Source organism: Chiloscyllium plagiosum, unplaced genomic scaffold (assembly GCF_037043375.1).
Source record: "Chiloscyllium plagiosum isolate Xiang-an unplaced genomic scaffold, Cpla_swu_hap1 HiC_scaffold_4, whole genome shotgun sequence".
Classification (NCBI taxonomy): domain Eukaryota; kingdom Metazoa; phylum Chordata; class Chondrichthyes; order Orectolobiformes; family Hemiscylliidae; genus Chiloscyllium; species Chiloscyllium plagiosum.
Window position 1 is genome coordinate 104,825,227 of NW_028270142.1, and position 15,426 is coordinate 104,840,652.

The 15,426-nt window shown below is 40.8% G+C and overlaps 1 protein-coding gene across 5 annotated transcripts in view; it reads left to right on the plus strand.

Annotated features, from left to right (window-relative positions):
- Positions 1-4,224: 4,224 nt before the first annotated feature.
- The window catches only part of esrp1 (epithelial splicing regulatory protein 1), an 84,212-nt gene continuing 73,010 nt past the window's right edge, over positions 4,225-15,426 (plus strand). For 2 of the 5 annotated variants that reach the window (XM_043688049.2, XM_043688050.2), the window contains exons 1-6: positions 4,226-4,494; positions 4,667-4,795; positions 6,299-6,412; positions 6,745-6,859; positions 13,686-13,784; positions 13,863-13,917. In XM_043688049.2, the coding sequence (XP_043543984.2) occupies positions 4,363-4,494; positions 4,667-4,795; positions 6,299-6,412; positions 6,745-6,859; positions 13,686-13,784; positions 13,863-13,917 (644 nt within the window). In that variant the 5' untranslated portion in view covers positions 4,226-4,362. Of the gene's footprint in view, positions 4,495-4,666; positions 4,796-6,298; positions 6,413-6,744; positions 6,860-13,685; positions 13,785-13,862; positions 13,918-15,426 lie in introns of all 5 variants that reach the window. The other 3 variants (XM_043688051.2, XM_087986540.1, XM_087986541.1) reach the window with 2 other exon arrangements.

Here is a 15,426-nt window from a genome sequence, read left to right on the forward strand (position 1 = left end):
GATCAAGATGTTGTGTAACTTTGAAAGAAATGTTGAAGTCATGGCATTTCCATGTGTTTGTCCTCCTCTTTATAGGCAATAGTTCTGAGATTTACTATCAAAGACACCTTGGCAAGTTATTATAGTGGATCCTGAATATAATACATTCTACAACCACAATACACCAAAGCTGGAGAGAATAGATGTTGAAATAATATTACTTTTATTTATATATAACACTTTTAAAGTAATATAAAATGCTGAAAAAATCTGAAAGTGCTTCAGAAGAGTGTTACAAAGCAACACTTGATACTTAGCTGTGTGAGATATTAAGGCAGATAACAAAGACTTTGCGAAAGAGGTGCATCCTAATGGGTAAAAGGGATGTTTAGAGGTTTAAAAAGGGAATCATCAAAAAATTGTTACAGAACAGAACGAGGTCATTTGAGGACTACATATCTGCACCAGCTCTCCAAATGTTCATTATGACTTAATGCCATTCTCCCACTTAATCCGTGAACCTCTGCACATTCTTTCTGTTAAAATAATATTCAATACCTGCTTAAATGTCTTAATTGAACCTACTTCCACATTTCCAAACACCTATTGTGTGAAAAAAGCTTTTCTCACATCACATTTGCTACTTTTGCAAATCACTTTAAATTTGTATTCTCTTGATTATGATCCTTTTAGTAATGGGAACAGATTCTCCTTCTTTACTTTATCTAGACATTGCATAATTTTGAAACTTCTATCAGACTTCCTCTTAATTTTTGCTCTCCATGGAAAATACTCCTAATCTAAGAAAGGAGTGGGAGAGGGGTGCTAAGTGAATGAGTAGGGGATGGGTTTGAACAGTGGGGTTACTGCGAATGCCTGCCTAATCGGAGAATTGGTTAGAGATAAGTGTGTATATTGGAAAGTAGTGTAAGCAGTATCAGTGAAGTGAGGTAGCAGACTATAAATAAACTTTTGATATGTGAACCGTTTGTAAGGGATATTGTATTGAAGTTGAAAAATTATTTTATTTGGTTAATAATTATCAATCCCCACCACACTCAGGCATCCCCACCACCTGACCTCTGGCCTTGCCAGCTCCTGGAGTCCCTGATTTAATTTCTCTGATATTACACCCATGTACATCTCTGTGTCACTCAATCGGTATTTGGTCTTTCCAGTATAGAAGACACCATACATTGAGCATCTAATACAGTGTAGGAAATGAAAGAATTAGAGATAAATCATTTCAGCTGGAAGAGTGTTTAGAATCTTCCAGTGAGGAGAAAAAGATAAAAAGAATTGCATTCATATATTTATTTCATAACCCTTCTGTAGAACTTTGCAGCCAATTAAGTATTTTGAAATGTAGTCACTATTGTCCTTTCTTCTTAGTCAGTCGCTCAAGATTGAGGATATTTTCTTCCACGCCAGTATTGTGGCTCCAGGGGTTACTAAATGTCCAATATTGAATCCACAAACATTGCCATGGATGTGGCTGGTGTTATTTTGATGAGGCAATTGGGTGGGACGCTTAGGATTGTACACATTCCTCCCACTGTACTGGGCCTATTGAAGATTCTCAAAACTGCATGTGTCATTGCACATGCTTCTTCTCCCATTTGGGCAGTCGTGGATTAGAGATTCCTATATATTTTTTGGGATATTATTTTTCTTAGAGAGTCTTTATGGACATTCCTGAAGTGTTTTGTCTATCCTATTGGTAGTCACTAGCCATGACAAAACTTGGATTCGACTGCTTGAATTGGAAATTTGTGTTAGGCCCATGGATGATGTAGCCTACCTGTGCGGCTAATTGATGGTAACCCATGCCTTGATACTGGAAATTTTGGCTGGAAGAGAATACTGAAATTGGACCATCTGTCTTGCCAATGCATTTGCAGGATTTTGCAGAGGCATTGCTATTGATATTTCTCAAGGAGTTTGAGATGCCAACTTTATGTTGTTCATGTCTTTGCCTATAGAAAAGCTGTATACTTTGCTGCCCTCATGTATATGGGAGTTCTGTGGCAAGGAAGATGGAAAATGGCATTGGTGTGATGATATAGTCTTGGTTGACCCTTGGTTTACATATGCATTGGATCTTTGGTGGATCCATTGATGAAGATCATGGCTTGAATGCTCTTATTCAGTCGACAGGAGAAGGTGATACATTTCTGCAGGCGGCCAAATTTGAGAAGGACACTACAGAATCCCTCCAGGGTGTTAAGAGTCAAAGGTTTTGTCTTGTTGAAGCTACCTCTCTCTATACTTTTTCTGAATTTGTCTTGCTATGAAGATCATGTCTACTGTGCTTCTTGATGGATTGAATCCACATCTTGACTCCATTAAGAGCTTTTTATCTGGCAAGAATGGTTGAGGATGGATTTTGCAATGACCTTCCCTCTGGTGGATAGCAGAGATCACCCTTGTAATTTCTGCAATCAGCCTTATCTCATTTCTTAAACATGGTCACAGTTGCAGCATCTCAGAGATATGCAGGCATATGCTCCTCCTTCCAGGTGAGAAAGGTCAGGACTTCAGTGGGGTTTTCAAAAGTGTTGGAAGTCTTGTTGGTTCTCAGTTGTCAAATGGCTTTTTCAATCTCATGTCAAATTGATTCTTTGGTGAGATGGTATTGTGCAGCATGCTGTGGGATGTAATGCAATGCTGTTTCAGCTAGAAAAGTGTGGGGCATTTGAAAGTGAGGTGTGAGAGAGAGAAAAACACAAAAAGTTTGCATTTATGTAGTGTCTTTCACAATCTATTGTACCTCCTAAAGTGGTTTGTAGCATTTACTACCTTGTAGGGAAGTAGGAAGCGCAGCAGTTAATTTACACACAGCATGCTCCCGCAATCAAGAAATGTGCTGATGACCAGGTAACTTGTGTATTAATAGAGTTACCCCTATTGTTTGGGTGCAGGAGGGGGGCAAGAATAATTCCTCAGCTCTTTTACAGAGTAATGTCAAGGAATCTATTATGTCCTCCTGAAAATGTAGATGGAACTATGGATTTAGATCTCCATATGGAAGATGACAGCTCTAACAGTGTACTGAAAACGTCTTGATAGTCACTTTTTTGTATTATTTCTTTTGTAAATTTCTCAACATAAACCAGAAAAGCCGCTCATTGTAGCCATCCAAGTGTCTGCTACTCAAAGTAACTAATTCACCACTCCCAGACCCCAAAACGAAAACTAAAGATGGTATTTTTTTAATCTAGCTGACTTCGTTATTCATTCGTGATTCCGATTTAATATTTTTTTAAACGGCTCCCACAGTTTGCCCACCCATCGAACATTTTTAGTGTACTGAATAATAATAAAATGGTCAGTAAGAAGCTTTGGAAATGATTTCCGGGAAGTTGCGGGGCGTAGGCTTCAAAATTTGGGTATTTAAAATGAACACTTTTCTTTCTTCCTTATTCGGATACTTCCGGTGGGGAATAAATTAACAGGGTTTAAAAAGAAAAAGCATCAAACAAAAGATCCCGTCAGTTGTGTCAATCGGCAATCCATGCATTCATGCCCTGTGACTGATTTATGACCACCTCAAATCTGCCCGTATCCTCTTGACCTTGAGACTGTAATTAAAGGTGTGGACACACCTTCCCACGGGATCCAGTGAGGAAAGATCACGCCCGCCTTCATCATCCGGTCGGAATGCCTGGCACATACACATTCACCTTGATCTTGCGATTCCTTCTGCACTCAAAACTTTCCCTCGACCCAATTCAGCTCAAACCCCCCTGGAACTTGGTTCAATGCAATAAACGAGCAGGTTAGATCTCACGATAAGATCCAACATCTCCGTTTTTGAAACGGTGTTCCCAAAATTGTTAGGTGGGATGAAACGAAAACAGATCAAGTTTTGACAACTGAGACGTTTTCTTCGATACATGTTTAATTCAATGTGGATATTTAATTTAAATACCTATTAGCTTGTGTGGCAGAGAAATGGCATGAAGTCGGCCCGGGGGTGCATCACTTTCCTGCCCACCTTGCAAACGGAACAAATATGAGCTTTCCAGTGACTGCCACTGAACGCTGCTGTTCCATTCTGTTCAGACATTGTGCCACGTACCTGTAGCAATGCAACCAATGGCTCCTGTTCTGCTGGAGCCAGGTACGTTTCTCAACTCACGTGGTTGTGGGCAGGTAAATGCAAAACAAAACGAGCCCACTGAAGGTGGAGCAGCGTATTTGCATGGATTCTCACGCAAGCAAAAAAAAAGTGGAGCGACCTACCCCCCTCCCCCGCTGTGTTTTAGACGGTTGTAGGGTGTCCTGGTCTAGGTGTCGGGTGGCTTCGTCTGCTTTACCGGGGGGAGGGGAGCGTTTCATTTCGGGTCATTTCTCGGGGTTTAATGGTGTTTAGAGTTGAGCATGACGGCGCCTCTTGATTATTTGGTGGTTTTGTTTGGGGCAACTGCCGGGGCACATGGGAAAAAGTTGGGATCTGATGAGAAGGAGTTGGTGCTTCTGTTGTGGCAAGTGGTGGATTTGGTCAATCAAGAGGTATGGAACCATTTTATTACTGACACTCTACTATGAAAAGCTGTGGGGCGGGGAATAAAGAAAGAAATCGTTACTATTACAGATAGAGAATGGCTGGTCTCCCATCCCAGTCCCGAAATGTAAATACAACTGACTCGGTTTAATAGTTCTTGTATTTGTTTATTTTCCCCAGGCGGGGAAAGTGCACAAAGTATTTATAAAGCCGAATAACTTGGAGCTCACAGAGCAATGTACGGAGCACACTGACATCACTGTGGAAGACCTGACCACGGCAGAAAGTCTGGAGCAAGTCCTTCAACAGGTGAATGTACCGCCTTCGCTGAACACAAACTTTGTCGAATTGGTGTGCGATTGGCAGACGCTGCTCGCCACTGATGCTGCTGTTGGCTTGTTTTTCTCTCTCTTTGCCACTTGGACGATTTCTGTTATCTTGATGTCAGTACACCTTGGGTGGGTGGGGGGAGGAGGGAATTGTTTAGTTCTACTTTTGCAATAGTTTTAGTTTGGGAAACTTCATATTTTGCGAGTGAAAGTAAAGGTAAAAATTGGCTCATTCGAGCTCCTAAATACAGGACTGTAAATAGAACTCGAACAACGCTGTCAATAAATTCGCTCTTCAAAATTCTGCTAATTTTCCTGAACAAGACGTAGATATTAAGTTGCCATCGAGCAGAAACAAATACAAGCTGTTTAATTACGGCATTGAGGAGTTTGAGAATGACAGGTGAAGGAGCAGCTCTCAGAAAGCTAGTGCTTCCAATGAAATCGATTGGACTATAACCTGATGTTGTGTGATTTTTAACTTTGTACACCCCAGTTGTGGGCAGGTAAATGCAAATCAAAACGAGCCCACTGAAGGTGGAGCAGCGTATTTGCATGGATTCTCACGCAAGCAAAAAAAGTGGAGCGACCTCCCCGCTGTGCTTTAGACGGTTGTAGGTTGTCCTGGTGTAGGTGTGGGGTAGCTTCGTCTGCTTTACTAGGGGGAGGGGAGCCGGCATCTCCAAATCATGACTATTTAAATGATTTCAGTAAGGCGCTTGACAATGAAAAGAAGTTCTTTAAAGATAATGATTGAAGTGTTTTCAGGCAGTGTGGTGCGGGTTAATATAAATACAACTGTTGACATCGGAGTGCTGTTCGGGGACTGAACAGTTAAGTGTTTGGAGCGTATTTGGAATCTAATAAATTATGTTTTTATACCGACGTGTCTAACCCACAACACAGCTGAATGGCACTGTCGGCCTGTAGGATGAATAGAACACCACAGACTCCCAGCAAAACCACTGTGCAAGTTCCTTGGAACACAGGACAAACTGAACCGACCCTTTCAGCTGACACTGGTAACAAGATGACCGTCAATTTAACTGAACGCGGCAAGATGAACATACTTGGATGACAAGATTGGAAAAGTAAAACGATTGATTGTAGAATCAAATCCGTTTTTGAACATTGTTTCACATGAAGTCATTTGAGCAGAAGGGATTCCGTACAATAATCAGTATAATAAAATTTCAAACATAGTCATAAAGGTTAATACATAGATAGGCAGACATCAAAAGCAACACCCCTTCAGTGAACAGAAGCTGTCAATAATGATTTGTGTTTCATAATGTTCAAGTGGACCACTTTGCGCCTACTTTAAAGGTGCTATAGAGGTGTAAGTTTTGGTGGTGACGTTTCATGCTTGGCGTTTGTTTCTCACGGTTTATGTTCGGCGGGGTGTGAGTTTCATTGACGGATCGTTTATTTTGTAGAATTCACAGGCAAGTGCTGATATTGATCACCTATTGTTCTTACGCAGTTCAATCGATCTGTGAGTACTGAGTTGAACATCGGAGTGGGCACTTCCTTCTGCCTTTGTACAGATAGCCAACTACTAATCCGCCAAGTCTTCCACCCCGAGGCTTCCAACAAGGTCAGCACATTCACAAATGAGTCCCTTTTTATATATAAACAAGCATAATGTTCTAATGTCTACTCCAAATAAGTTATAACATATCAACTTCGGCCTGATGATATAGGGTCAAACCTGATATCAGACCTGTTTTTAAGATCAGTTTAACCGACATGTTTAAATTGTGTAATGTTTTGCTGTCGATTGTCCCCAGTAACTTCACTGTGCTCCCTACTGGTGTTAGAAATTGCTTCTCACTGTCACTTCTAATCCGCGAATATGGTCTTTGTTGTGAATTATATTTTATAAACAAAGGGTTGTGATTTCCATTTCGTTCTTGCTTCCTCTGGCAGAATGTCGTGTTACCAGAGTGCTTCTATTCCTTTTTCGATCTACAAAAAGAATTTAAGAAATGCTGCCCAGATGCTCCTGTTCTCCAGGAACTTGATCTCAGTGTTATGTCCAAACGTATCCTTTGCAATTTTTATTTTGCTCTTTCCACCCCGCCCCCATCACGAGCAGGCGGTTTCACATGCGGAAGTGAATTGCTTCGCAGTTTCCCGGCGGGGCTGTGTTTCAAAACCACGTACAAATTTTGGAACACTTGCCATCCAGAAATACCGTGCAGGAAGGAAAGAAACACAACCAGCTGGACATGGTGAAATTCAGGTTTCCTGGAAAACCAGATCTATTTAAAGAGACATCGTGTTTAGCAAAACGCATGTCTCACTTAGTTTATAAACAAAGACGACCCATAAAGTGTCACACTTTAGGCTAGTCATTAAGAACCCATGTGTTGGAGGTAATATATTAGCACTAATAAGGGACTTCTAATAATTGAAAACTGAGAGTTGGATAAAGGGGATGTTTTCAAAATGACAATCTATAACTCGTGGAGTGTCATTGGAATCAATGCTAGGGCCACATTTATGGATTAGGGAAGTGAATATAATATTGCCATGATTGTGCATGAAATAAAATATGTAAGTGGAAAGGCAAGTAGTGAGGATGACAAAAACAATCTGCAGAGGCACATAGATAGGTTAAGTGAATGGGCAAAATAACATTGGAATATAGTGTGAGGAGAGGTGAGTTTATGTAGTTTAGCAGGAAGAATAGAGAAACTGAATATTATTTAAATGGAGAAAGCCTGCAGAAAGCTACATTACAAAGAGATTTGAGAGTCCTTGTGCAGAAGTCAAAAACAGAACTAGCATACAGGTTCAGCAGGCAATAGGAAAGGCCAATGGAATGTTGTCCATTATTTCAAAGGAAATGGGTATAAAATGGGGAGGTCTTACTAAACCTATTTGAGGAGCTAGTCAGATCACAGCTGGAATACTTTGAACAGTTTTGCTCCCCTTATTTAAGGAAACACATACCCCCATTGGAAGCAGCCCAGTTCACTGGGTTGATCCCGGGCATGGAGGATTTTACTTCTAAGGTGAGGTTGAGTAGGTTGTGCTTGTACTCATTGGAGTTTGGGAGAATGAGACAAGACTTTATTGAATGGAGTAAGTTTCTTGGAGGCTTGATAGGGTAGTTTTGGAGTGGTTTCTTTTTGTGTGAGTTCAGGATTAGAGGTCATAATCTCAGAGTAAGTAGTCACCCATTTAAGACAGTGTTTAGATGAGAATGGTGCTGGAAAAGCACATCAGGTCAGGCAGCATCCGAGGAGCAGGAAAATCAATGTTTCGGGCAAAAGCCCTTCATCAGGAATAGAGGAAGGAAGCCTCCAGGGTGGAGAGATAAATGGGGGGTTGGGGGGGGTTGCGCTGAGGAGAAGGTAGCAAAGAGTACAATAGGTGAATGGGGTGGGGATGGAGTGGGGGAAGGCAGCAAAGAGTACAATAGATGAATGGGGGTGGGGATGGAGGTGATAGGTCAGAGGGGAGGGTGGAGCAGATAGGTGGGAAGGGAGATCAGCAGGTAGGACAGGTCATGGGGACAGTGCTGAGCTGGAAAGGTGGAACTGGGGTAAGGTGGGGGAAGGGGAAATGAGAAAACTGGTGAAGTCCACATTGATCCCTTGGGGTTGAAATGTTCCGAGGCGGAAGATGAGGCGTTCTTCCTCCAGGTCGGGCGATGAGGGAGGGGCGGTGGAAGAGGCCCAGGACCTGCATGTCCTTGGCAGAGTGGGAGGAGGAGTTGAAATGTTGGGCCATGTCGCAGTGAGGTTGATTGGTGCAGGTGTCCTGGAGATGTTCCCTGAAGCGCTCTGTGAGGAGGTGTCCAGTCTCCTCAATGTAGAGGAGACCGCATCGGGAGCAACGGATACAATAAATGACATTGGTGGATGTGCATGTGAAACTTTGATGGATGTGGAAGGCTTCTTTGGGGCCTTGGATGGAGGTGAGGGAGGAGGTGTGGGTGCAGGTTTTGCAATTCCTGCGGTGGCAAGGGAGGCTGCCAGGACGGGATGGTGGGTTGTTGGGGGGCGTGGACCTGACCAGGTAGTCACGGAGGGAACGGTCTTTGTGGAAAGCAGAAAGGGGTGGGGAGGGAAATATATCTCTGGTGGTGGGGTCCGTTTGGAGATGGCGGAAATGTCGGCAGATCATGCGGTTAATGTAAAGGTTGTTAGGTTGGAAAGTGAGGACCGGGAGGGTTCTGTCCTTGTTACTGTTGCAGAGGTGGGGTTTGAGGGCGGAGGTGCGGAATGTGGATGAGATGCATTGGAGGGCATCTTCAACCACGTGAGAAGGGAAATTGCGATCTCTAAAGAAGGAGGCCATCTGGTGTGTTCTGTGGTGGAACTGGTCCTCCTGGGAGCAGATATGGCGAAGACAGACGAGAAAACATATTTCTTTTTCTGAGGATAGTGAATTTGTCAAATTCTTACCACAATGCTGTCGAGGCTGTGTCATAAAGTATATTCAAACTGAGTAGACAGATATTTAAATAGTAAGGAAATCAAGCATTATGGAGATAAGGTAGGAAAATGATATTGCAGAATGTCATCTCAGCCGTGATCTCATCGAATGACAGATCAGACTCAATGGTTTACTCCTGTTCCTGCATTCTATGATTTAAAAGAAATGCATTCTTCTCAACTGTATAGCAAAGTAAAAGTGATCATTCTGTGCACAATGTGACTGTGACAAAAACCAACCCCCATCTCGTGAGTCATCTTGCCATAAACAATGAGAGCCCCATCTGCCTTTACTTTAATTGTCTACTGTTGTTGAAATTTAAGTGACCCTATCCTCAAGGACAATATACAATATTACTCGAAGTGTGTGATGATGCTTGATGAGATAATGATGTAAAACATGCCTTGTCAAATTCTAGATGTAGGAAGAATTTTCTTGACTGCCATATGCTGCAATCTGCCTAAAATCTCAGCCCTGAGGCATAAATTGTTTTGCAGAGATCTATATGTAAGCAAGCAAATAAAAAGTGTGAATTTAGAACTCTCATAGGATCCATGATGGCTGTATACGTGCATGCTGCAGTGAAGCATCAAGTCCTGAAGACCAAATTAATTTTGGGCTCTGTACTGCCCTGTATTGACACCAGTTAACTGAATGTAGTGGGAGGTGACTGCACTGGACCAAAGATTCTTTGACTAGAAGCAGAAAAATCAGCAAAAGTCACTCTGCTGCAGTTATGACCAGCATCCTACCTTATCCCTGGCTAATCTTGAAGTCAACCAACGTCTGCCCATGTCCCTACTCTCACTAATGTGCATTCACCTTTGTGCTCAGTGATGCATGTTGGCTCCCAATAAAGCAATTCCTCATTTTATAAAGAGATAGATCTTATTTTCAAATTCCTCTGTGACCTCTTCCACATTGTGCCTATCCAATTCTGTAATCTCTTGCATTCTGGCCTCTTGAGCATCCTGGACTTTAGCTTTTCCATTTTTGGTGGCTGTATCTTCAGACTAGATCCTAGACTCTGAAGTTGCCCACCATGCAACTTCACTTACCACTTTTAAGACATCCTTTCAAACCTTTCTATTTGGTAAAGCCTTGCCTATCTAATCTAGTGTCTCCTTGTGTGGCTTGATGTCATACCTTGGAATGCTTTTATTCCATTAAAGGCCCTCCCTAAATACAAGTGACATGTTGTAGTGATTTCTGTTAAATAAAATTTATTTGTGTTAATACTGGGTGAAAAAAGAATGAGATTCTGACCGATATTTCCACAATCAAAAAATCTTACAACACTCATTGTCTAGTCTTGTTGCATAATGACTGGATGGGTGAGAACTTCCTCAATGATCCAGTGGTTAAAGGCATCATCTGGATAGTCTGCTATAGGTTTGAGCCACAATGTAGAATAAATTTTCTGATATGAGCCAACATTTCTGCTATTATTCTGGGTGTTTCTTGGTTAGAGAGATGATAAATCAGCTGTGGTTCTCATTGCTGATTGTACCCAGTGACCCATATTGGAAACGTCATATGTGTGAATATTGTGTTGAGACCAGGACAAAGATAGCCAATGAGGCACATCCAAATCTCCCATTTAAAGTTACTGGCTTAGTTTCACATAACCTTTTCTGAAGTTAACTACTCATACTGGGAAACCATTTCACTGATGACAAATCAAATTTGAAGTTCAGTAAATGTTTTGCAGTTGTATGAGCCAAGGCACTCAAGTTTCAGCAAGCTGCTTTGATTGTAAGAACGTAATCACGTCCTCATTTAATGTTAGTATATTCACTTTGCAAAAACTAGGTGTCACTGGATCTAGAGCAAGAATATTGACTGTTAAGCTACCAGGCTAGAGATAATGCTGACATATGTGTACACCGTAGCTCAGCCCTATTAAATGGGAACAAATGTGTGTACTGGTAGGATTATTGCAGCAGCAGTGTCCTTATCTCAGAGTCAGGAAACCCAGGATCAAGTTCAAATTACTCCAGAAGTGTGTAATAACATCTCTGATCAGGTTGATTTGAAATATCTAATGGATCCTGTTTATATGCCTCAATACAGTGCAACTCTCCATTAAATTGGCCTTGAACAGCCACTTGGAATTTAACATTGATTTTGAAAGTCTCTAATGATCCAAAGTAGAGTCTGTTTTTCTTTCTATCACCCACGCATCCAGCTGCGGTGTAGTGGGTGAAGGGTTCAGTGGAGATGATTGGGTGGCATTTAATTTTTCTCATGAATACGTTTTCATGTGAATGATTCACACAGATATTTTGCTGTTAACTCTTTAGCAGATCAATCAGCTCACTACTCAATAAACCTTTGTAAGAGAGCCTAAAGTAATTTATGAGAAAAATGTTTTCCTCTAACACGTAGTCTTAAATGTTTTGAGGCAATTGGGAATCTTAATCCCACATTGGTATACTTAAGATTTTTCAGCCTATTGCCCTCTTGTTTAAGTTCATGTTCGGTCCTGTGCTGATCATTTTAAATTTATTTTCCATTGCAAATAAATATCGTTATATTGCTGATTAAACAAAAATGTATGCATTTTTATGGTGGCTTCAAGCAAACCCCTCAAGTTTGTAAATAAATAATTTTTAGTAGATGCTCCTTTATTATGCTGTTACATTTTACTAACCAGAATCAGTGATCCAATTATTTTCTGTGATACTCAAAATTGATTTAACTTCAGTCAAGGATATTTTTAAACAAGAAATGACAAAAGTTCCTTGGAGTGGGTGATCCCAATGATGCATTTGGGTGCAAGCGTCAATATGTTTTCATAATGAGGAATGGTGCAAAAATTAAGGAAGAACATTTTATCTTTGCCAAGGTTTAATAGCACTCAAATTATTTGTTAAGAAATAAGGAAATGATACGTATGATACTAAAACACAAAAGGATCGATTGTGCATTATGTCAAATACAAAATATTAGTTTTCTGCCACCACAAAGGATAAAATAATGTCAAAGACTTGATCAAAGAGTGGTCTCCTTTGAAGGGGAATTAGAGGAGAGTTATAGTCTTGGGCCTACAGAAGACATTTCACTGTCCCCCACTCCCAAATATTATCTTTTATTACCCCTTTTTCCTATCTGAAGATAGTGTGATATACTCCAATAGCAGTATGACAATGTGGACAGGTTTCTGTTAGCTCATTGAAATAGGTGTTAATGCGCAAACATTAACAATGGGTTGTCAGCAAACAAGAAGGATTATGGTTGCCTCCGTGCTGCTCATATCTGTAGTCCAAGCATGTCCAATAAGGATCCCCAATAGAAATTTGAGCATGAATCCTGACTGATATGTATTCATTAGCTCAGGGTATTTAAGTCTATCGCACAAATTTCTCTGTCTGCACTAATACAGATTAAAGATAAACCTGGCACCTTTCCAGCCTGAATGCTCAGTACCAATTAATAGAATAGAATAACAGTTTATTGTTTACGAAAAAAATGCAGTGAAATATTTTGTAAGTCGCCATAACATGGGGCCTAAATTAATGACAGAAGTGAATAAGAAAAAAAGAGTAAAAATTGATCATAATTCAATTTATTTCAATGTTGACAGTACATCTGTATATTCAAGAAGTGGGAGTAGGAGGAACAGAGCATTGAATAAAGGAGTTGGGACATCATGTTACCGCTGCACAAAACATTGTTATAGCCGCATCTGGAGTACTGAGTACAATTTTGGTTGCCCTGTTATAGGAAGAATGTTATTAAATTGGAAAGAGTGCAAAAAAATGATTTACAAGGATGTTACTGAAACTGGAGTATTTGCGTTACAAGGAGAGGCTGGATAGGCTGAGACTTTTTTCCTTGGAATGTAGGAGTCTGAGGAGTGACCTTGTAGATGTTTATAAAATCATGAGGGGCATAGATAAGATGAATAGCCAAGGTCTTTTTCCCAGGGTAGGGGATCCAAAACTCAAGGGCATAGAGTAAAAGAGACAGGGAAAAGATTTAAATTGGATCTGAGGGACAACTTTTTCACACAGAAGGTGGTGCGTATTTGGAATGAGAAGTGGTACCGGCGAATACAATTACAACATTTAAAAGACATTTGGACAGGGACAATAATAGGAAAGATTTAGAGGGATATGGGCCAAATGTAGACAAATTAGACTAGTTCAGTTTAGGAGACCTGGCTGGCTTGGACGAGTTGGGCCGAAGAGCCTGTTTCTATGCTGTATGACTCTATGACTCTAGATGGGACGGCTTGGATTAGAGGTTGACATAAATTTGTATCTATCCCATGTTATCCAATTTAGCAGTAAATTCATTGTTTGTGTGGTGGATAGATCTTACAAAATTTGCAATCAGTTTTTAAGATGTCTAATCCTGCAACGCGATACTGTTAGACCATTATTTTTAAGCACTTCTTTCCTTGATAATTTCTGCAGATCTACATCTTGAAAATAGATCGGACTCCTTCCAGTTTGGTGTTTCAGATATTATGACTTCAAGTGACATTATATTAACCATTATAGCTGAACCCCACAGTAAGGAACATCAGCTCAGCAGACTTCTGTTTGTTTTCATGTGAATAAATTGAATTTATAACACTTTGCTCTGTTTAGATCACAGGTTTACCAATCCAGAAAGAGTGAATCACAAATTCGAAACTGGCACTTGGTAAGTCTTCAAAATCTAAAATTATGAAGCTCAGAGACATTCCATGATAATACTGGTTTAGTCTTTACTTCTTTATGCCTTATATTTTTTGCTGCATTTTTATTCCACTGAAGTGTGAGTGTTGTCAAATATTGGAACAATTGGAATTAATGGCAAAAAATAAGGATTAGGCAATTATTTAGGAGGTGGGAGTTGCATGACAAGTTTTGTATTCCTCCAGTTATCTATACTGAAGGGTCAGCTTTTCACGATATTTTTTCAAAGTCATTTAGAAATACAGAAAATGCTATCCACAAGACATAGGAGCAGAAAGTAGGTCATTCAGCCCATCAAGTCTGTTCCGCCATTCAATCATGGCTGATAAGTTTCTCAACCCCATTCTCCCAATTTCTCCCATAACCCTTGATCCATTTGATACTCAAGAACTTATCTATCTCGGTCTTAAGTATACTCAATGACCTGGCCTCCACAGCATTCTGTGGCAATGAATTCCATAGATACACCACTCTCTGGCTGAAGAATTTTCTCCTTATCTCTTCCCTTTAATCTCAAGCTGTGCCCTTGGGTTCAAGTCTGTCCTACAATGGAAACATCTTCCCAAAACCTACTCTGTCCAGGCCATTCAATATTCTATATGTTTCAAACAGATCCCCTTGCATCCTTATAAATTCCATCCAGTATTGACCCAGAGTCCTCAAACCTCCTCATATGTTAAGCTTTTCATTTCTGGCACCATTCTTGTACACACTACAAAACCAGTACATCCTTCCTGAGGTATGGGGCCCAAAACTGCGCACAATACTCCAAATGCAGTCTGACCAGAGAGATATAGAGCCTCAGAAGTACATCCCTGCTTTTATATTCAAGGCCTCTCAAAATAAATGCCATCATTGCATTTGCCTTCCTAACTACTGTCTCAAGCTGCAAGTTAACTTGAGAGAATCCTAAACGAGAATTCTCAAGTCTCTTTGTACTTCAGACTCCTGAATTTTCTCCCCATTTAGTAAATAGTCCATGCCTCTATTCTTCCTACGAAAATGCATGACCTCACACTTTCTCACGTTGTACTCTATCTGTCACTTCTCACCTCCACAATGCTATCAGTCCCTCTACTTGTCTTTGTATCATCTGCAAACTTAGCCAGAATGCCGTCAGTTCCTTCATGTAGATCGTTAATGTATAAAGTGACAAGTTGTGGTCTCAATACTGAGCTTTGCGGAACACCACTTGTCACCGGCTGCCATCCTGAGAAAGACCCTTTTATCCCCACTCTCTGCTTTCTGCCAGATAGCCAAGCTTCTATCCATGCTAGCATCTTGCCTCTAATACCTTGGGCTTTTACCTTACTCAGTAGCCTCGTGTGCGGCACCTTGTCAAAGGCCTTCTTGAAGTCCAGGTAGATAACATCCATTGGCTGTCCTTGGTCTAGCCTGTTCATTACTTCATCAAAGAATTCTGGAAGATTTATTAGGCATAACCTCCCTATGATGAAACCGTACTGACTTTGCC